General features: G+C 53.9%; 1 protein-coding gene across 1 annotated transcript; it reads right to left on the bottom strand.

Moving 5' to 3' along the window:
* Positions 1 to 12,124: 12,124 nt before the first annotated feature.
* On the bottom strand, positions 12,125 to 19,590 carry RRM2 (ribonucleotide reductase regulatory subunit M2). Its single transcript, XM_039231053.1, has 10 exons — positions 19,420 to 19,590; positions 19,259 to 19,333; positions 18,718 to 18,861; positions 18,303 to 18,419; positions 17,589 to 17,722; positions 15,561 to 15,655; positions 15,296 to 15,429; positions 14,195 to 14,299; positions 13,990 to 14,103; positions 12,125 to 13,909 (listed from the first exon to the last, which is right to left on the bottom strand). The coding sequence occupies exons 1-10, from the start codon at positions 19,528 to 19,530 to the stop codon at positions 13,757 to 13,759; spliced, it is 1,182 nt and encodes a 393-aa protein (XP_039086984.1). The 5' UTR covers positions 19,531 to 19,590; the 3' UTR covers positions 12,125 to 13,756.
* Positions 19,591 to 21,907: the final 2,317 nt, after the last annotated feature.

Below are 21,907 nucleotides of genomic sequence, written 5' to 3'. Positions count from 1 at the left end.
TCATTCTGGATCCTGTGTGGATAACGGACTGGAGGAGGGCAGAGTGGGAGGGGGCAGCCCGAGCACGAGTATGAACGTGACCGTAACCCTGGCGAGGCGGCCCTGGGGCGCAGCTGGGAGTGGATCAGCAGGTGGTGCTGGGTGGGGGTGGGGGCGCTGAGGGGGACGGGAGGGTGCGAGGCTCCCCCTCCTGGCCACATGGGGAGCTGCAGCGCCCACCCAGGATTTGGGACCCGGCTCCTCGGGCTCTCACCGTGGACACAGACGACCGCGTATGTGGGGCGCAGCTTGGGGCAGTGTCCCAGGTGGGGCACCCACGTGGAGATGTCTGCCTAGCTGAACATTCAGCCTGGAAGTCAAAACCTACCCGAGGAGAGAGTGTGACGGGTGTAAAGAGGCTCCAGGGGAAAACCCTACTGGAGCAGAGAGCAGGGAGGGGGCGGGCGCCCGCAGAGGGCAAAGCCTGGGAAGGAGAGGCCTGGGCGGTAGGTGTGAGATCAGAGTCTCAGGGACACTGCCGCCGGGGACCCCGGTGAGAACTGCAGGGGCTCACAGGCCATGGGCCACAGGCAGGGGGCGGGGGGGGGGGGCAGCATGATGGCCATAAAGGTTCATTCAGGGCGGCTCTGCAGTCAGCTTGCCGGCCAAGCTGCCCAGACTCAAGCACCAGTTCCTCCCCTTCAGGGGCTGTGTGACCTTGGGCAAGCTCACAACCTCTCTGTGCCTTTGGTCCTCAACTGTGAAGGGATATTGTGAGGGTCAAATGAGTCGATATAGGAAAACAGCACATGGCAAGGACCATGGAGGTGCTGGAGAAAAGAGACGGAAGGTCTCGGCTCTCAGGGCCACAGGGTCACTGGCGAGGAGAGGAAGCCAGCGCAGGAACGAAGGTGTGAGGGGCAACAGCAGAGACGGGATGGGATGGACAAGGATGTCCCCTCCCCAGGATGCAGCACAGGAAGGATAAAGCAGCCCAGATGCGGCGTCTGGGACCCTCCAAGGGGCCCCAGCCCTGCGCCCTCACCCCTGCCTGGGGCTCTGGCTATGAAAGCCAGCCCGGCCCGCCCGTCTCCCTCGTCCTCTCCCCCGCCCTCCCTCCCCCAAATAAAACCACTCGGGCCCGAAGTGAGCGGCTTCCCAGGACGGACTCGCAGACCCAAACCGAATGGAGGGCCCGCAGGGCAGGGGGCAGGGGAGGCGCACAGCTACTCGAGCAGGGGAGGGCGTAGCGGGCCACACTGGCCACGCACGCAGAAGCGCAGGCCGAGGCCGGGGCCCCGGCTTTCTGGTGGCCGGAGGTGGCATTTCTAACTGGCATTTCTAACAACCAGCCAGGTGACGCGGCTTCTGGGCTGGGTCCCCCCAGGAAGACCCCCTGGGTCTGCAGACCTTTAGCAGATCCATCTAGTCCTCCCCATCACCCCTGCGAAGCCCCGCGCCAAGGGGCCCTTCGGGACCCCACCCTCCAGCAGCACAGGCCCCTCTCTGCGCCCGCCCCCGGCTGCTGGCACAGCGCCCCACAGCAGAGGCCAGCGGGGCCTGCCGGAGCTGCGTCTGGAACCAGGAAGGGGCAGGGGCACCCTGGGGGCGTGGGGGGGACAGATTCGCCGCTGCCCCCTGGGAGAAGCGGGGTGGGGCACCCGCAAACATCACGAACAGGGGAAGCAGCCCAGGTGAGCAGAGCGCAGGCCTGTGACTGTTCACGGCCCAGCCCCCACCCCACCCTCCCAGCCCTGCTCCTCTGCCGGAAGCTTCTTCCCTCTCCGGTCTGTACTCACCCCTGCACCACCTCAAACACCACCCACGTATCAGACTCCCAAGCGCGAGCTCCAGCCCCTCGCCCTCCCCAGCCTGCCCGGCGCGTGTGGACATAGCCAGCGGGTGTCTGGAAGGTGGCCGGCCCCAGGACGGCCTCTGCGCCCCTCGCCGCCGCCCGCTCCTCACACTTCCCCATCTCAGCCTCAGTCACCAGAACTCACCCTTCCCGGACCGCTGGCGCCCCTGACTCCTGTGTCACACGCAGGCAACCCCGGAGCCGATCCCGTCAGCTGTCGCGGCCGGCTTGCCGCCTCCGCTACTGTCCCTCACCGCCCGTGCCAGCAGCCATCACCTCTCACCTGGACACCTGCGACAGCCTCTGAGCCAGGCTCCTGCTTCCGCCGGTACAGGCCGACTGACACCTGACCTACAGAAACGAGAGTGCGCCTTTAAAAAGGTAAGGCTGATCCCAAGCTTTCCACGCTTCTGAGCCCCCTCAGAGTGAAATCCAAACTCTTTACCACGAGATCCACTGTGCACACACACACACACACACACACACACAGAAACACACACACAATGACCCAAACCCACCCCTGTCTCTCACTGTGCTCTGACCACACAAAAACATCCCTGCCACAGGACCTTTGCACTTGCGTTGCCAACACCTAAAACAAGCTTTCCTCTGCTAACCGTGTGGTCTGTCCCCACTTCCCCCTCCCATTCCTCAGAGCCCTCCCTCGACTACCCACATGAAAGAGCGTGAGCCCTTTACCCACCCCTCCTCCCCACTTCCATTTCCTTCCCCCGACTTACCGCACGCGTCGGTTAGTTGGCTGGTTTCCTGTGTCCCCGACCAGTGCGCGAGCTCCCCAAGGCCTGGGCTTCACGTGCCCTGTGCTTTGTGGTCTCCGGGCACCTGAGCCGAGCGGACACACGGTGAGGCTCTCTGCAAACAGGCGCGAGCTCCTGGCCCCCCCTCCGCGAACCATTCTGTCTTGTTTGTGCTTCGGTTCCTGTCCCTGGAACAGCAGCGCTGCTACCCACTCCTCCCCTCTTCCCTTCCCAACAAGAACAGGTAGGGGGTGCCCCCTTGCTCTCTATCCTCTCCCTCCCGGACCTAATCAGCACCCTCCTCCGTGTGACCTTGGGACGTATGACCCTTAATTGCATGCTCCCTTCACTCAAGACCAGGCGTCAGTCAGCGGGCTCCCGCCATTCAGACACGAGCAGGTGCCGTCTATCCTCAGAGCTGAGGCCTCTGTGGCAGGAGCCAGGACACTGCCCCGGCGGGTGACAGCCTCCCTGGGGGGCCCATCCTCCCAGCACAGCCCAAGATCCATGTAACGGGGCGCAGCTGGGTGGCCCTAACCCCTGGGCCCCGCGAAGTCTCATAAGTGGCAGGGCGGAACTCAGCGGGGTCCCCTGGGCTCCAAAGCCCGAGGTTCCTGAGCTGAAAGGGGCATCAGAGCCACACGCCCCTCCCGGGCCAGCCCCTCGGGCTGCCAGGCCCCGGTGAGCGTCACCCAGAGGCCACTCGGAGCAGTGGGCGCGCCCGCAAGTCACCAGCGCGCCCCTCGGGTGGCCGCGACATCTGTGTGACTCAGCCCGCACACGCGCTCCCAGGCACTTCTGGTGGCGACAGGCCAGGGCCGGCCCAGCCCTCCGGGCGCGGGGAGAGGAGCCACCAGCATCTGCCGCGGAAGCCGCCGCCTTGTTGCTGCAACCGCTCTTCAATATTTATTACGGAGAAATTAAAACAGAAACCCAGAACTGCTGTCACTCCCGCCTCCCCGGGACAACTGTTTTCACTTCCCCATTTGCGCCGCCTCCTGTCTTTACCCATATGTACACGTATTTTTATGCCATTGTAACCACGGCACGCAAATAATTTATGTTCTGCTATTTTCATTTGCCCTCGTTCTGTAAGCGGCTCTCCACGGGGCTTAGCTCTCCCTGGTAGAGATACGACATAATTCGTTTCCCCATGGCCCTTTGGTTCAGCATTCGGATCATTTCCAGCTCTAACTCTAACTGGAGATGGGAAGCTGAATCCCCTTGTGCTCAGTCGGTTAAGCGTCTGACTTCGGCTCAGGTCATGCTCTCGAGGTTTGTGAGTTCGAAGCCTGCTTGGGATTCTCTCTCTCACTCTCTCTGCCCCTCCCCACCCCTCTCTCTCTTTCAAAAGTCAATATTTTTTTTTAATTTTCAAAATGATTCAGCCATTCAGTGAGCACTCGTGGAGAACCTTCCACTCTCTTCCACACAGAGCCTTGCATGCACACCCCACATGTAGGCACAAATACACACCCCCCGGCAGCCAGGAGCTCACTCACCACCTGTTCCTCCCCCGCCAGCCCCCAGCCCTCCCATGCCCCCCCTCCCACTGCTGCCAGGTCAAGCAGAGTCTCCTCCACAGGATGCCCCAGGTACCAGGTCAAGTACAGCCTCCCCAAGGCCTGGCGTCGTCCTCTGTTTACCCACAGGGCCCAGGCTGCTCTTCTCGGCACCTAGCGCCCAGCACCAGTGCTGTGTCGGGGTCAGAGTTCCACACCCAGCTCTCCACAAAGGGACCCTGGATTGTAGCATTTACTAATCCTCATGGTGTCAATACTCCCACCAAAGCAGATTCTGGGCCACCACGTGCTCAGAATACACCATTATATAGTTATTTCCACCACAGAGACACCAGGCGTCACTAGCCTCAGGAGCCCAGATAACGATAACATGGTTAAGATAGAGTTTTAAGGGGCGCCTGGATGGCTCAGTTGGGTAAGCGTCCGACTTCGGCTCAGGTCATGATCTCACAGTTTGTGGGTTCGAGCCCCACATCAGGCTCTGTGCTGACAGCTCAGATCCTGGATCCTGCTTCCGATTCTGTGTATCCCCCCCTCTCTCTCTGCCCCTCTCCCGCTCATACTGTCTCTCTCTCAAAAATAAACAAACATTAAAAAAAAAAGATAGAATTTTAAGTAAGTACTAGATTTCTCTTTAATATAATTGACTGATTTTGAGCTTACATCATTTACTTCTTACTAATGGCTGTATTTAACCACTAGCTCAGTGTTATGAGCAATTGCCCCCTCTAAAATTGATATGCTCACGTCCCCAACCTTGACCTCAGAATGTGACGGGTTTTGCAGATAAGGTGTTTACAGAGATAATGAAAGTTAAATAAAGCCATAAGGGCGGGCCCTGATCCAATCTTACTGGCTCCTTGTTAAGAAGAGATTAGGACAGACGGACTCAGGGTGACCATGTAAGGACACAGGAGACAGTCGTCTGCAGGCCGAGGAGAGAGGCCTCAAGAGGAACCAAACCTGCCCACACCTTGATCTCGGATTTCCAGCCTTCAGGACTGGAAGGAAATAAATCTGTTGTTTGAGCTCCCTGTCTGTGGTCTTTTCTTAGGGCAGCCCTGGCAAGCTAAGGCACTCCCAAAACCCCTAAAAATTCTTCTCCAGGTGCTTCCTGGCTCCAGCCTGTGACTGACCATGTACCACTTTCCCTTTTCCAGACTCAGCCGTTGCACCCTCAAGAGCAAGGTCACATCTCCCTCAGAAGTCACCAAATGCTTTCTGGAAAGATCCAGAAAGAAAATACTTCAGCTCTACCTAAATAGGGCCTCTGTTGCAGCATTTCCGCTCTGCAGCATGAAAGCAGCCGTGGACGGTCATATGTGCGTGTGGCCCGGCGAAAACATGTGCTGAAATGTGGGTTCGTATCACTGAAACATCATGAAATATTCTTTCAATAGATCTTTAAAAATTCTTAGCTCAGAGTCTGTACAGAAAGAGGCAGGGGACCCGTCTTGGCTCCTGGGCCTAGTTTTCTGGCCCCTGGGTCTGTCCCTACCCCCCACGCCCATCCCCCAGCACAGGGCCCAGGCACAGAACGCAAGAGGCCAAGTTAGTGTTTGATGACCCAGGGACGAAGAAAGGAAGGCCGGCCGGCCAGCCCGCAGGCTCTCCGATTCAGCGGCAAACACCATTGGCAGGCAATGTCATGAATCTTTTGTGAATGCAAAATTTTTTTCCTAATAGGCCCAGGGAAAAAGGGGGCTTTCTGAAATATAAATCAAACCTCTCCCTGCAAAATAGACCCATCACCTCTTTGTTGCCGCTAACATTCTAAATGATCTCTCAGAAATAAAATCCGGTGCCTTTTCCGTTAATAACTTCTCTTTATTGAGCATCACGAAAATGTGCCCAATCCAGCCTGCGGAATAGAACTTCCAATCAGTGCTGCCCGGCGCTGGGAGGGAGGGGGGCCGGGAACTGCTGATGGGCGCAGGGCCTCTTTCTGAAGGCAGGAAAATGTTCTCAAGTTGATTGTGATGGTGACACATCCCTGAATATACTAAAAGCCAGTGAAATGTGCGCTTTAAATGGGTGCACTGGATGGTATGTAATCATGCCTCAATAAAGCTGCTTAGAAAAATATGCTAGACGTTAGTCACCTGATTCATGCAACGACATTTTTTTTTTTAAAGCATTTTCAAATTAGTCTCTAAACCCAATGGTGGGCTTGAACCCACAACCCCGAGATCCAGAGGTGCACACGCTGTACTGACTGAGCCAGCCAGTCGTCCCTCATGGTGACCATTTTTCTTTTTTTTTTTTTTTTAAATTTTAATGTTTTATTTATTTCTAGGAGAGAGAGAGAGAGACAGCATGAGCAGGGGAAGGTCAGAGAGAGAGGGAGTGACAGACTCTGAAACAGGCTCCAGGCTGAGCTGGCAGTCAGAACACAGCCTGACGCAGGGCTCGAACCCACGAACCGCGAGATCATGACCTAAGCAAAAGTCGGACGCTTAACCGACTAAGCCACCCAGGCGCCCCTACGGTGACCATTTTTCTAAAGCAGGCCTTTTCGCCGCCGTCCCCGCACCAGGCGGAACAGAACAGGCCTGCGGTGTGGAGATGCAGTTCGGCAACTGACACTCAGATCAGCCCAGGGGTCGCCAGACCCGTCCCAGGCAGGCACCTATCTGCACCCCTTCCAAAGCATGTCCTGGGTTCCTGCAGGAGAGGCTGCCCACCCCCCTCCACCCAGGTGGAGGAGAGGCACGGTGCAAGACCTCACACAGGCAGCTAGTTCCCAGGACCCTTCTGGAAACAGCTGGAACCTTCCTGTTTTCCACCTCCCAGGCTACTCATTGCTCCCCACCTGGTTCTAAGCCTGAGATTGCAGTTCCCCATGGGAGTGTGTGACCCTCTCCTCAGCCTTCCTAGAGCAGGGGGGACCCCACATCCCATGCCTCCCCAGCGCCCCCCCCCCCGTCTCATTTGGGAGTCTCAGGCAGAAGCAAGCTGGGAGTGACTGCCTGAGCCAGCGAGGATAGGGGAGACTCCTGCCCAGATGGGCCACCAGGCCATAGTGACAGGGGCAGAGCAGAGCTGAGCACGCAGGCAGAGCAGGTCAAGGGGAGCGAGGACCCAATCCTCGCTGAGCAGAAGCACCTTCCTCGGGCCCAGAGTAGAGGCCTCGGTGCCTGTTCTCTCACAACGGGATGTATGTAGTAAAGGGCCGAGAATGTGGCCGTGGGGCCGGGACCCTGAGCTGCTGTTCATCTACCTGCAGTCCTCAGCAAGGCGGTGGGTTCTGTCCGGGCATAACCTCATCATCGCGTGAGGCACCAACACCCTGATCCTCTTAGGAAAATTCTGGACCGCGGAACTCAAGCGCGGCTGGTTTCGAAAAACGAACAAGGTCATGAAGACCCCGTCTTCTCTGGAGCCCCTGCGGATGCGCTCTCCTTTCCCGAGCGCGGGCTCCTCTCTCAAAGGGCCTGCCTTTCCTGGCTGCAAGGTGGTCGTACCAGCCCCATACCCTTTGCACCCTAAACCCCAAAGCCAAGGGCAAAAACAGGCTCCTCCTACCCCAAACTTAACCCAAGCCCTAAGCCTCCGGCCGAGAGGAACCGATCCTCACGGCTTGGAGTCTGGAACGCAGGGGCTGTGCTCACAGGGCTTTGGAGAGTGAGCCAGAGGTCAGTGGTGGCCTCGGAGGGAAAACCAAGGCTTTGCAAGGCCCCACCCACTCCTGAAGCTTCTTGCGGCCAGGACACAGCAGCCCCCCACGGCTCCATCCAGAGTATAGAACAAAAGGTCTCAGGCAGTCTGGTCCTATAACCTCTCAGGCCAGGCCGCGCCCCGCAAGGCTCTGCCCGCCCCAGACTGGGAGGGCCTGGCATCCCCACCCGGCGGGTCTTGACATCTGTCACCCTCCAGGCCCCAGCCCCTCGTTCATCCCCGTCAGGGGGGCCAAATTATGTCCGCTGTGCCGTTCACGCTGTGAACCATCAGGTTACACCCGCCGAGCCCATGCTGGGCCCCAGGCCCCCACCCTGTGGTCGTGCCTGGATGTGGGAGGACCGGGCACCTTCTCTCTGGTAGAACAGTGAACTGCAGCCGCTGGAGACAGTCGATAAAGGCTGTGCTCCAGCTCTGAGCTTCCAAACACCTCCAAGTACGCTCAGAGGATTCCGGAACAGGGACAATGCAGAGCACTAGGTGCAGATAAAAAAATAGACGGGACAGAGATCCCTGGGGGGCTCAGTCGGTTAAGCGTCTGACTTCGGCTCAGGCTATGCTCTTGTGGCTCGTGGGTTCGAGCCCCGCATCGGGCTCTGTGCTGACAGCTCAGAGCCTGGAGCCTGCTTCGGATTCTATGTCTCCCTCTGTCCCTCCTCTGCTTGCACGGTCTCTCTCTCTCTCAAAAATAAAACATAAAAAAATGGGGCAGTGACTATAAAGAGGATTAGGTCAGAACCACAAGACATTCCCTCTATGGCCACCACACCCAGCCTCCATGAGACCCTGGGAGGAAGAAGTCAATGCCAACAGCACCACAGGGAGGCCATGAGGTCAAGGGCAAAACTACAAATGCTTCTCCCCAGATCATCCTTCAGGAGTGAACTTGTTTCCAGTAAGCCTTTTTGCCTTTTGTTAACACTTTAGCCCAAGGCTTTTCCCCATCTTTCCTCACCCTTTTGCATCGTGTGTGTCAATTCTGGAAACAGCTTTTCATGGAGTCGTGCGCTCCTGTGGGTTTATTTGGCTAGGGCGGTCCGCCTGCATTTACCGCGCGCACTGATCTTACACGCTCTCCGTTGACCACACTCTGCTTTGTCTCCCCTTTTCTGCCTATTAGACTGATCGCGTGTTATACACCCCTACTCGGCCTCTGCTTTGGGACACACTCTGGTGTGTTCCTTCGGGTCTTCCTTTTGCAAACAGGACTGCAAACTCTTCAGGTGTCTGGCGAACCTGCATGGCCAGCCTCGTCTCACTTTTAGCACAAGGACCTCCCCACAGTGCTCTGGGCCCCCCCGATCTTAGCGCTTGGATTTACTACAGGCTGGCCAACTCCTACACTCACCACCATCCTTTCTTTGGGTTCCATTTTCTCCTTAAAGTGCACTCTTTACTTGTGCTTTTGAAGAGGGGGATGGATGCGTGAACTCGGGCTGAAGTCTATCTTACTTCTGAGTAAGTTTATTAGCCTTGAAAATATTCAGTCCTGTATCTTTGGCTTTGACTGTAGTGCTGTTGCAAACTTCTGCTTAGTGGCTACTCCTTTATAAATCCACTCTTCCTGTAAGCGTTAATGACCTTGGTCGATATGCTCCGCAGACTCACCACAGAGGAGTCTAGGTATGGATTTATTTTCATTCATTGGACTTGGGATTCCTTGCACTTTCTGAGCCGCTTCTCGAAAATCAGCAGTCATTACCTCTTTAAACATTAGCTACTCAGTCCCTCATGCTCATTTCCTTTAGAAATAACATGCACCCCCTTCCCCCTCCACATCTCTCCTCCCTCTGCTTCGAGTTCCCCCAGGATCTCTCCCGTCACCAGTTCACCCTCAGCTGTGTCTCCTCTTACTAAGCATCTTTCTTTTTTAAGCTCCAAGACTTCTAATGCCAGTAGTTATGTTTGGTCATACCTAGATATCGTAGCAAGGTTTGTTTTTTTTAAATCTTTAAAATACTCCATTCTTTGGGTTTTCATTTTTTCCCTCTGAACCTGTTAGATCATCTATCATCCTGGAAGTTCTTGAACTTTTACACTCGTGGTTCCTATAATCATGTGCTTCCGTGTGCTTTGTAGTCTAAAAATGGCAGACACCGTCTGTGGGAACTACACGCACCCAGGTCGGGGTTATGTCTGTTCCTAGATCACTAACCCGGGAGAGGTGCAGGCCTAGAGTTTTGATCTTTGGGAGTCTGGAAAGATGAGCACCGTTCCCCTCTCCCCCCAATCCAACTTCACTAGGGGTCCTGGCTTGCTAGCACGTTCTGGTAGTGAATCTAAGAGGAGGGGGGGGTCGGTCTTTGGTCCCTCACCCCCCCCCCAATTTTTCTAAGGGACTGATAACCACCCCCAGGGCTCCGAGTCCGAGCGTCCTCAGTCCATCTTTGTTCCCAGCAACTGAAAATCCCCCTTTCTCAGGAAATTATCACCCACTTAACTCTTGTGATCACTGGTGTGTTTGAAGCCGGCAGGGTGTTCAGGTCAACTTGGTCTGCTCTCTAGCTGGTACCACTCGGGTCCTTAGAGCCAGGCCAAGGGGACTGTGGTCCCTGAACCGCACGGCAGCAGGGTCAGCCATTCTCATTGTAAACCATCCCGGTACCAAGTATCCCCTCCCAGGAATGACCAAGGCCATCACTGATCGTTCTCAAGTGCTGGGAGTACACTGGGCACTACAGAAGTGGGGTGGGGCGGGGGTGCTATCGTTCTTCTCTGGCCCAAACAATCTCGTTCCCCCAAAGCTATAGCCACATCCCAGGGAGCCAGGGCTGTGCTGCTGTGCAGAACTAGGCCACTATCAGGATCCCTGGACCAACACTGGCAGTTACTCATCCTCAACAGCACAGCTAATAGCCAGTCTGCTCCCTGGCCACGTGGCATTAGGTACCCATTCAGTTCTAGCTGTGCAAGGAGCCAGTGATCAGCCTGGACCACAGGTCAGGGCGGGCAATTCTGACTCAGTGGCCCGACCCCGATTAACTGATGCAGGTCTTCCGAGAGTATGTTCTAGAGAAGATTAGCGGGCACAGGCAGACAGCAGGTGAAGTGTGACTGTAGGTGGCCCACAGGGAAGCTATTCGGAGTTGGTCTGGAGGGCACGGCTGCCCCAAACAAGCACACCGGGTCTGCCACCAACCTGACCTGACAAATCAAAGGACAGAGCGCCCTTCGGGTGTAAAGGCAAAGATCTCTGCCTTTAGGATCAGTTCCTCCAAGAGAGAATGCACCTGCTCCCAAGACCTAACCCACACCCAGGTGCTCCGCTCTAATTTCTCCAGGGCCCGATCCTTGGAGGCGTCATGCGGAGACAGGGGGACGGAGAAGGACCTGGATGTACCTTCTACGTGGAGGAGTCTCCAATCCCTTCCTCCACAGAGGAAGGCAGTCACCTCCTCACCCCTCCCCCTGCCCCATGCCTCTCCTAAATGCTCCCATCCCCCTCGAGTTCTCTGCGCTCCTTCCCTGCCCTGGTTCCGCGGCCACATCACTGACATTCGGATTCACTTGTGCATCGGCTTCTTCCTGGAGAAAAAGGTAAGCTGCACCCAGAGGGCCAGACCCTCTGCCACCTCCGACACCTCGAACAGTGCCTGACGGGGAGGCTGTCATCATGTACCTGCCCATGTAAAGTGGCAGGACACAGGTCATGATTTCAAAAAGGCTTTAGGAAGGTGGGCCCGGCAAGGCCATTTATGGACAGAGGGATCAACCCCAGGGCACAAGTAGTCCACGCAGGTCAAGCTGCTGAGGAAGAGCAAAGCTGGGAGACTTCTGGTCCCACCGCCATTGTTTAGCAGATGGAAAAACTGAGGCCAAGAAGTGGTTCACTTAGGGCTGTCAGGAAACCAAACCCACTCAACACTGACTTACAAGCTCCACGTGAAGGGCGTAGGGGATGCTTTTGACCATCACCTTTCAGGCACACCCGTTTCCTATGGACCTGGTGCCAGAACAGGCATTAGGAAAGTCCCCTCCCCAAAAACGGATGAAAAGCAAATGAACTGAGCCTTCGTGGGGGGGGGGGGGGGAATCCTTTTTTCTTACTAAACCGAAACGCAAAAATCTTATCAAGGAACAGACATAAGAACACTTAACACCTGTGCCGCATTCAATTTTGAGCCTTTTAAATGCTTTAGACTAAAACTGGTTTCCCTTTAAACAGATTAGGAAACAATCTGGGTCGGCAGAAATCCTTACATTACACGCAAAGGGGGAGGCAGAACCCTAAAAGCAGTCCCCAGCTTCTGCCTGCAGGCACCTGACCCGCAGGGCAAGGTGTTTATTCACTTCTGTGTTTGCACGAGTGTAAAAACCACACAATCTGGGTTGACTTTAGGTAACAATAATTTAAAAGATAGGAAGCCCCTCGTACAGAAATGTTTAAATTGACTATTTCACAATTTATACAATAAAAGAAGAAAACAGGCCAGCGAGCAGCCAACATGCTAGAACATGGTAACAAATCTGGCCAAAGGACTGCTGCATGTCCTCTGTCACCTTCCACAGGACATCATGGCCGTTTTTTTTCTTTTTTGGGGGGCAGGGATAACAAAGGCAGATTGATTCAAACTAGCCCTATTAGGCATATTATTTTGTACTTCATTCTGAAATTCGTAAGCGACTAAAACATGTATTGATACCTCCCGCAACTCTAGTTTTCTGCGGAAGGTCAGGAACCCAACCAGGCCATGGTGACATCCAGGCCCGGCACTGAAGTACGTGCACTGAGCAATGGCCGCTTCAATCACGAACTGCGGCACTGGGCAATCATTTCAAAATATGAACCGCAGACACATAGGGAATAAACAGCAAAATGACATTTCCAAATTTAAAAAGCATGTAGTAAACATCAAAGGATTAAGTCAACGGCACCAGACTTACAAATTAAACCAACATCAGAATAAATGCCCGGACTTTTCAGGAAGCCCGTTTCAGGCCTGGTTTCTCCAACTTAACTGGAGCTAAGTGGGTCATTTTGTTCAAGGATGGTTTGAAGGATCAACGTACAGTGCCATCTCCGATCCTAGAACGAAGGGATCCTAGAGCTAAGGACCTAAGGATCTTTCACAAGAACTCAAAGTTGGGGGAAAGTACAGATTTGAGAAATAGGATACCGCCCCTCAGGCACACCCACGTGACCAGCAGCTCACTCCATCACACTCTAATCCTCAGCGATTTAACTTAGAGGCTCCCTTTCTCACATCCCACCATACTCGACCTGGCCTGTATTTATACCTGCCTTCTTTGGGGCATCAACTGGCTCATAGCTAGGGCTATGTGCGGGGCTGTCTTTAAAGCTGATCACAAAGTACCTCAATTCATTACAGAAAATATAGAGTAGAAATAACGTGCTTGACTTGTACAGGTTTGGCGGGCTTGGGTCACCTAGTACATTCCAAACTGGCTCCCATTAGTGGCCAATGGAAATGCTCTTCGATTGGTCTAGAAACCAACAAAGTTAGGGTACATCAGGCCTTTACCTCAACAGTACAAACTAGGTTTGTGTGTAAAGTGCCAGTTTTATTTACAAATCAGTAAGTAAACTTTAAAATCTGCTTTGAAGCACCAAGGCCGGCCCCCTCCCCAAGGGCATTGTAGCATCTGTTCGATCCTGCCAGATCAGACTCTCTGGAGGGACCCCCACGCCTTGTGCCACGATCGCTAAGAGCCACGAAGTCATGGATGGCCAGGGTCCTTGCAGAAGCCCCGCACGGCCCAAGATCTTCTCTACAAACCCAAGGAGGTTTTGTCCACGCTTCTTTCTAGGGGGATGGCTAGCATCACTAATCAACAGGCTTGCGTACGAGGTAGCTACACAGTTTTAACAATACTATTAACAAACACTATTGGTGATTCCTGGTGTAGCCGGCTGATACACTTCAAGTAGCTGATTTTTTTTTTTTTTTTGATGAGAAGGGGGATAAAAAAAATCAGCCAAGTAAGAGCACATCTTCGTTCGCTTAGAAGTCAGCATCCAAGGTGAAAGAATTCTCTGTTGGACTTGACATCACTCCCATCCTCTGATACTCGCCTACTCTCTTCTCAAAGAAGTTAGTCTTCCCTTCCAGGGAAATATTCTCCATAAAGTCAAATGGATTCTCTACTCTGAAAACCTGAAAAGGTCCACAGCAGAATGTGAATACAGACCACCACCAGGTTCCGGGAGACCCAGAAGGCCACCGACCATATTTACCTTGCTAAAGCCGAGCTCCAGCATGAGTCTGTCTGCCACGAACTCAATGTACTGCTTCATTAAAGTGCAATTCATCCCGATGAGTTTCACCGGCAGGGCCTCCGTGAGGAACTCCTAGGGACCCCAAGACAGCTTCTCAGTAAGATGCAAGCATAAGCCAAGACATCTTCTAGCCAAGCATGAGAGATTCCGATGCGGAACCCACCTGTTCGATCCTGACGGCATTGACGATTATTTCCTTCACCCTCTGCTCTGAAGGTTTGTGGACGAGGTGCTTGAACATCAGGCAGGCGAAGTCACAGTGTAGACCCTAGAAGAAAAGGTTTAACGTCACTCTAACACCAGACTTCTTCTGTCATTAACGTGAAACGGGAAATGGCTTTCTTTACCCTTTCCTGCATTCCCCTTGCACATCTTGCTGGCTGTACTACAAGCACTTTAAGTGTCAAAAAAAAAAGGGGCGGGGGGAGTCCAACGGCCATCTGCTCTGCGTACGCCAAGGCGGGCCCATCTGCACGCAAGGCCCTCCGTGCTTGTCACCTGGGTAGGTGACACCAGCAGGCCAGGTCGGGCCCCTGCTGCTCCATGATGTAGCCAAGGAGGGCGCAGGGCTTCTGCTCAAACCGTTCTTTCCACAGCATTCTTTCTATAGCTGTGAGCTCTAGTTTTGCCACAATTCCTAGCAGGAAAGGCAAAACTCAGGGACCAGGCCAGCTAGTTTTGAGATTTACAGCCTAATGCTCAGGAAACCAGTAATGCAGTTTCCGGTGACTCGAGTCTACGAGTTTTAAAGCCAAGGAATCCCAATCTTCCTCTGCAGGAAGGAAGAGAGTCTTAGAAGGTAAGATCAGCTGTCTGATCTGCTCGCTGGGCTCCAAGTGCGGCAGGGTTCACAGCCAGCCCTTGCCTTTCAGACTGGACTTAAAATGTGAACATCTGGACATCTTCCACCTTGCTCTCCAGTTTAATCCAACTTCATTCAAAGACATACACTGGACCAGAATGGATTCTCACTTCATCAGGATACTCATCGACCCACTTTCAAGCACAGGAGGGCCATAGAGGATACCGGGCCAAAATAATAAAACATGCCCTCACCTACAGCGCAATGGACATACATGTATTGAGAATAAAAGTACTTCCAGTAAGTGAAAGTAGGGTTCATTCTCTGCCCAAGTTCAGATATGGTTGAACTCACATGTTAAATGTGGAGAGAAGGCAATCTGGTGTCTGAGTTACCTTCAGGGAGCCCAAGAGTTGTAGACATTTGGGGTGCAGATTAGCCTGTTATGGGTGTTAGACTCACCTCATCTCTGCTAATAAGTTCATTGGAAAACGTGAGGCCAGGCATCAGGCCGCGTTTCTTGAGCCAGAATATCGACGCAAAAGAACCAGAAAAGAAGATTCCTTCCACCGCGGCAAAGGCCACAACCCGTTCTCCTGCAAGGAGTTAACATCGACATAGTTCTAGTGAGCAACCGAGCACGCGCACAGGAAGGGCCGACAAGCCAGTGACCGCCACCAGAGGCTGAAGCTCAGGTTTAATTAAGTGGGGCCGAAGGTGTCCTTACCATAGGTAGACTCTTTGTCCCCAATCCAACGCAGGGCCCAATCTGCCTTCTTCTTTACACAAGGCATCGTCTCGATGGCGTTGAAGAGAAATTCCCTAGGAGGCACCCAGAGCGTCAGCGATTACAGCAAAAGACCTCCCATCACAAACAGCTACAGCACTGGGACCGAGGCCGAACGGAGACTCACACGGAAATGTTTTCTCATTATTGTTTTTGCTTTTCCCCCAGTGTTTTTAAAAATCTTAACATTCGTTTCGTCCCTGTTAATACAATCCTAGGTAGTCTTTAATTCATAGGGAGCCTCGATCTACCAACATCCAAAGCCTTAGTCCATTACGCCAAGAGCATTTATCAGCTTAATGATACCAAGTCGAGGTCATGATAAGGTTCATGGGCCCTGCCTTTAAATTTGAAAAGCCATAAAATCTTAACTGCTAAGACTACTTAAGTTATGCTGACCATTATCTTCGTTGACACCCCCTCTGCCACCAGACTACAGTATCGGGCCAGTTATATGGGCCCCAAATGCCATATGGATATAATAAAATGATTAAAGCCAATAAACTAAACAACCTGAGATTGCTTCCTACTATAGTTCTATGCCTCACTGATGATCCCAGGTCAGGAAAGTAAATCGATTGGCCCTGCATTTACCTGGGTCTTTATTACCCTCTTCCGCCTCCAACGTATCCCTGTGCTCAACTTGGGAGTCTCCAAGATTCCTTATCTGGTGACCTTGTCTTCTAAAGCCAAGGTCATTAGACCATTGGGCTCCCTTCATTCTCTCTCCATGTCCCCATGCTCTATGGGAGATCTGGGTCTGCCTCTCCCTAGCTTTTGAAGCTTCACCACCAGACCTTCCTGATCCTGCCCCTTCTAGTTACTTATCCCAGTTATGCCTACCTCTGTCTTTTCTCATTTAATTATTTTTAAGAAAGCACAAGTGGGGGGAGGGGCAGAGAAAGGGGGACAGAGGACCCAAGGCTGGCTCTTGGCTGCGAGGCTGACAGCAGCAAACCCCGTGTGTGGCTCGAACTAACCACAGGGGCACCTGGGTGGCTCAGTTGGTTAAGTGGCCAGCTTCAGTTCAGGTCATGATCTGGAGGTTCATGAGTTCAAGCCCCATGTCAGGCTCTGTGCTATCAGCTCAGAGCCTGGAGCCTGATTCTGTGTCTCCTTCTCTCTCTGCCCTTCCCTTGCTCATGCTCATGCTCTGTCTCTCAAAAATAAGTAGAACATTAAAAAAAGAGAACCCCAGGCAACTCTTGTGTAGTCAAAACAAAAAAACAAAAAAAAACAACAACAAGCACAAACCCCAAAAAACAAGGAACTCACTAACCACGAGAGCGTGACCCGAGCCGCAAGAGCCGCAAATCACTCAACCACTCAACCGGCTGAGCCACCCAGGTGCCCCTGTCTTTTCTCATTTCTGTCCCTTGACCAACGTTTTACCCCCAAAGCGTTTCCCCAATCCGCTAGTCCTTCCAAGTCACCATCTTCCTCTTCACTCTCCCAGGTAACCCCCAAGAGCAGGCTTTACCACTGCTGTTCCACGCAAGGCTCCCGTCCTAAGCTGACCTCGGCAGCCGGACCACGCAGCAGCCATTTCTAACTTTCTCCTCCTCTCCAGTCTTCAAAATGTAAGCGGGGCCCGCAGCTCCCTTGAGCTCTCCTCTGTGATCCCGTAACATAAACCATCCCTTTGATCTAACAGTTCTGTGCCTCAATCCACCTAATGGTAAACTGCCTCCACGTCATTATGTTTTCTGTCTGGTTTTGTTCAAAGACAGCTTTTAGACTGAACGACCCAACAATCAAATGGGGTAACCTCTTAACTTTCTTTCTAAGGGACTGGCTACGAAATGTCAATTTAGGCCTCTTCCTCAGAGCATACATGACCCAGGGTGGTAGGGATTTGCCTGCTTAGTCGTTTTATTAGAGTCATTTTCTATCCCTACGTAAACTCAGAAACTTGCAATGACTTAATAAATGACTCCTAAACACGCTGGCATAGCACCCAACACTCACCTTTCTCTGGGATCTTTAATGTAGGTGTCGATGAGCAGACTGTACATCTCAGAATGGATGTTTTCCATGGCGATTTGGAAGCCATAGAAACAGCGGGCTTCAGTTATCTGCACTTCCTGGCTAAACCGCTCCACCTAGTGGTGAAACATCGCAGCTCAGCTTGGGTCCCTCAGTCCCAGGATCCGGGATACAGGACACGCCCTTTGTACCATTATAAGGTCTGTTTCTACTGGAATTGAATACTTCTCCACTATCCTGTGGTAAAGCTGGACATTGTATGTCATACACCCCCCTTTACAGATCAGGAAAGAGGGAACGCCTGTGTTACGGGGCTTCTGCGAACACTCGATTCATTCTTTCCCAATTCACCGCAGGAAGGAGTGGATCCTTCCATGCACACTAAGTAAGACGCATATGGAAATCAAATTATTAAAACCATAAAGCCACAAAGAGGAAAGCAATGTCACAGCCACAAGGAGTAAACCCATGGCTAGCCGTTAACATGGTCTTTGAGCTTTTCTGGAACGGGCCGGGGAGAACCATAAGGAAGAAACAGCTGCAAAGGATATTATAAAACAGGAAACGCCACGTAAGTGAACTACGCGCTTACAGACACATATGATGATCAGAATGGGAAAATATTAAAGGTGAGGAAAGAGGATTTTCTCTCAAATCTCGGAAGCGAATGAAAGCAGACATCTTTTGGAAACTCACCAAGTTCTCATTTACTATGCCGTCACTCGCTGCAAAGAAAGCCAGAACGTGGGATATAAAGTATCTCTCCTCTGGCTTCAGGGATTCCCAATGCTGAATGTCCTTGGAAAGGTCCACCTGAAGTTAAGAAGTTTCACAAGGGATTTATTTATGCACGCGGGGCCTCACACACATACTTAGTTCTTAAACCTTGTAAGTCTACTAGGACCCCTTGATCGGTAACATCGCTCCCCATCCCTTTGCCAGTGAGAACAGCTCACAGCCTCAGTGGGCAGCCAGCCCCACCGGGACCCAGAGGAAGAGTCTGGTGTATTCCAAGCCAAGTCCTAACCGCTACTGCAGGGGTCTTCCTCCAGGGGTGGGGGGTCAATGCCTAAACTTCCTTTGAAGTCTCCTCGTTCCTGATTCTGGTTACCTCTTCAGCTGTCCAAAAGGAAGCCTCAGCTTTCTTATACATCTGCCAGATATCATGGTACTCGATAGGGAAGATGACAAAGCGACGAGGGTTTTCTCGGAGGAGTGGCTCATCCTCCACGCCGGGGGCAGGCACCTTAGTTTTCTGTCGGGCCGAGAGAGGAATGGATGGGCTAGTTATAAGGCGAACCATATGAAATCGCCGTTTCTCCAGGCCAAGCGCGTCCCGTTGTCGGCAAGCCCATGCGGTTCGGGGAGCGAGTGGCAGGTGACACACGTGGATCTTACACGCAAGGCGCCCGGGGACTGTAACGGAGCGACGGGACCGTAACGGGGGGTCGGGGGGAGGAAATCTACGGAAGTGGGTGGCAGGGCCAGGGAGGGAATGCTTTGGCGGGAAGGGAGCGCGGGGGAGGGGCAACGGTTTGAAAAACGGCAGAGGAGACAATGAGATTTGGCGCCAAACGCTGTGCGGCGACCCCTGGTGGCGGAGCCCCGGCCGCGCAGGCCCCTTGCCGGCCGGCGGCCAGGCAGCCACTCACCGGCCCGGCGGGCTCCTGGAAGATCCTCCGCGCGGTCTTGCTCGCCAGCACGCGGCTGCCGCTGAGGGCCGGGGGCTGCGGGCGACACGCGCGGTGAGGGGCGCGCCCACGGCCCCCTCGGCCCCCGCCGCCCCCGCCCGGCCCGGCGCGCCCGTCCTCACCGTGTTCTCCTTGTCGGCCAGGCTGAGCCCCTTCAGGGGCGAGAGCTGAAGCTGCGGCTGCGGCTGCTGCGGGTCCACGATGGTGGCGAGCGGGACGCGGACGGAGAGCATGGCGGCGGCGTGCGGACGAGGCAGGTGAGGCGGCGCGCAGGTCCTGGGGCCCCCGCGCCGCGGCGCCGGCTTTTAAAAGCCCCGGGGATCGGGGTCCGCGCGCCTGGGGGGCGTGGCCAGACGCCGCCTTCCCATTGGATGCACCGGGCCTCGCGTAGGCGGTTCGAGAGCCGCGCGGGAGCTGCAGCCGAGAGCCGCTCGGGACCCGCCCCCCCCGGGACCCCCCAACTCCGGGCCCACCGCGGACGCCCCCTCAGACCCGCGGACGGGGTTGGGGGCGCCGCCGCCCGGGCCCGGACAAAGGGCTGCAGCCACCTCGGTGGCCGCGGCGCGCGGGGGCCTCACTCCTCCGGCAGCGGCTCGGATTGAACGCGGCAACGCTATTGGAGGCCGCCCGGAGCGGGAGAGGATTTCCCCCGCCCTGAACCGTTTTCGCGGGTTGGGGCAAGTGGTTTTGCAAAGGCTGTTGGTGCAAATGCCCGAAAACGCCCCTGGCTGCGAGAGAGAAGCCCGTGGTGGCGCCCGTTTAGATACGTGAACCTGGGTGGGGGGTGAGGGTCCTTGGGGTCTGGCAAATTTGTGGGAGGGTCGGTGACAGCGGTGCTGCCTAACGATGAGGGCCGCTGGGCACTGAGTCCCGAAGTGCAGTTGCTGGGTCCCTCGGACACGTCACCTGGCCCAGAGATTCAGTGTCCCGGTCGCTAAAATGGGACTTGCCGCCGCCCCGAACCTGTGGGATTATAATAAATGAGATTAAATGGGATCATTCCTCTAAAATGCGCAGCTCTTTGGAAAGCTTAGTGAACTAGATGACAGGGAAGCCCTTTGGTGCGTTTCCCACTGAACCTGTGTGTGTGCCGTCAGGCCACTGCCCCCAGCGTCAGCATTTTTCCAAATTGGAAACTGACCCCAAAATCCTGAAAGTTCAGAGAATGATTGAAGAACCGGGAATTCACTTACTGCTACTGGGGCAGCAAGTAGCCCGAAGAGGAGATTGAAAACTTGCATTGGGTGAGGGTGGAGACATGAATTTATTAACAGTTTGGATTTTAAGTTTGTGTTTGGTTTCCTAGATTTGCCACAGACATTTGCCCTACAAGCGTCAAAATGCCAAAAATGAAGAGAAAACTGTTTTAAGCTCCAACAGCTACCCAAAGAGAAACACTGGACTTAGAGTCCTTTCTAGATATTGTACTTTAAAGAGAGGAAGGTTCCCCTCCTGACTTAGGCCTACTTCAGCCATTTCTTAAAGTACCTCATATATACTGTATTTAATGTAATCTCAGCCTTACAGAAAAATCAATGACAATCACATCTCTTAGACAAAGCAACAACTAAAACTTTGGTCTAGCATCCTTAGTTTTATTTTTGTTTACTTTTTTTTTTTTAATTTTTGAGAGAGAGCGCCCAGTAGCGGGGGAAGGGTGGAGAGAGGGGGAGAGAGGGAATCCCAAGCAGGCTCCGCACTGTCAGCTTGGAGCCCAAAGGAGCCTGAATCGGGGGCTCACAAACCCTGGAGATCATGACCTGAGCCAAGGTCAAGAGTCCCATGTTGAACTGACTGAGCGACCCAGGCACCCCGAGCACCCTTAGTTTTACAGTAATTCCCAGATATTGTCAATTTCACCTAACTTCAGCATCCAGCTCCAGAAAATGGATATTTTTAGTGCTAATTTTACGGCTGATAGAGCCATGATGGCATCTAATAAAGTTATCAGGGATTCCTTGGGACCCTCTAATACCCAATTCACGTTCCAATGTGGCGTCACCAGTCACCGAAGTGCTCCTTTTCGGTTGCTGTCTCCGGCCCCAAGTGCTTTTTTTTTTTTTTTTAAATAAGTTATACTATGTATGTACAGGAACCATAAAGGAGCACTGAGCTGGCCAGAAACGATGGCTTCACTTTTAGCTTCACTTTCCCGACCGTCCAAATAACACGTGTGCACTGCAGAAAACTTGGGGAAGACGAGCAGGACCACGAGGCGGGAGGCAGGTCGCCATGCTCCCCTTCACCGCCTCCCAGCTCTGAGTCACCCGGGCTTGTCCCGTCCTGCCCCTGGCGCGTTTTTACTGCTCTCACTTTACCGGAGGAAACCCGCGCAGAGGTCGGCTCAGAGGTCACCCCCGAGAGACCGCCGCGCCGGGCTTCTGGTCCGGCCCGCGGTGACCCTCTTGACCCGGGGGCGCCGGAGAGAGGGGACACCGGCCAGACAAGCGACCCAGTCACCGGGGGAGGGTGCCCGCCGGAGCCCCCCGCCGCCACGCCCGCGGCAGCAGGCGTCCGCCGGGATCTTTCGCCTTTCCCCTCCGCGCCCGTTTTTTTTTTTTTTTTTTTTTTGACATCTACTCCCCGATTGGTCAGCAGGCGAGAGGCCCC

This window comes from Hyaena hyaena, unplaced genomic scaffold (genome assembly GCF_003009895.1).
Source record: "Hyaena hyaena isolate Hyena2069 unplaced genomic scaffold, ASM300989v1 scaffold_53, whole genome shotgun sequence".
Taxonomy (NCBI): Eukaryota; Metazoa; Chordata; class Mammalia; order Carnivora; family Hyaenidae; genus Hyaena; species Hyaena hyaena.
The sequence above is the reverse complement of the archived record's forward strand: the minus strand, read 5'-3'. Positions and strand labels throughout refer to the sequence as shown.

Bases quoted from the DNA above. Each gene is read 5' to 3' on its own strand.
- RRM2 (XM_039231053.1), bottom strand. From the start codon at position 19,530: ATGCTCTCCGTCCGCGTCCCGCTCGCCACCATCGTGGACCCGCAGCAG. The intron at 18,862-19,258 runs GTGAGTGGCTGC...TCGGCCCGACAG, and splicing joins TCCAGGAGCCCGCCGGGCCG to AAAACTAAGGTGCCTGCCCC. The intron at 18,420-18,717 runs GTAACCAGAATC...TCTTAACTTCAG, and splicing joins CCTTTTGGACAGCTGAAGAG to GTGGACCTTTCCAAGGACAT.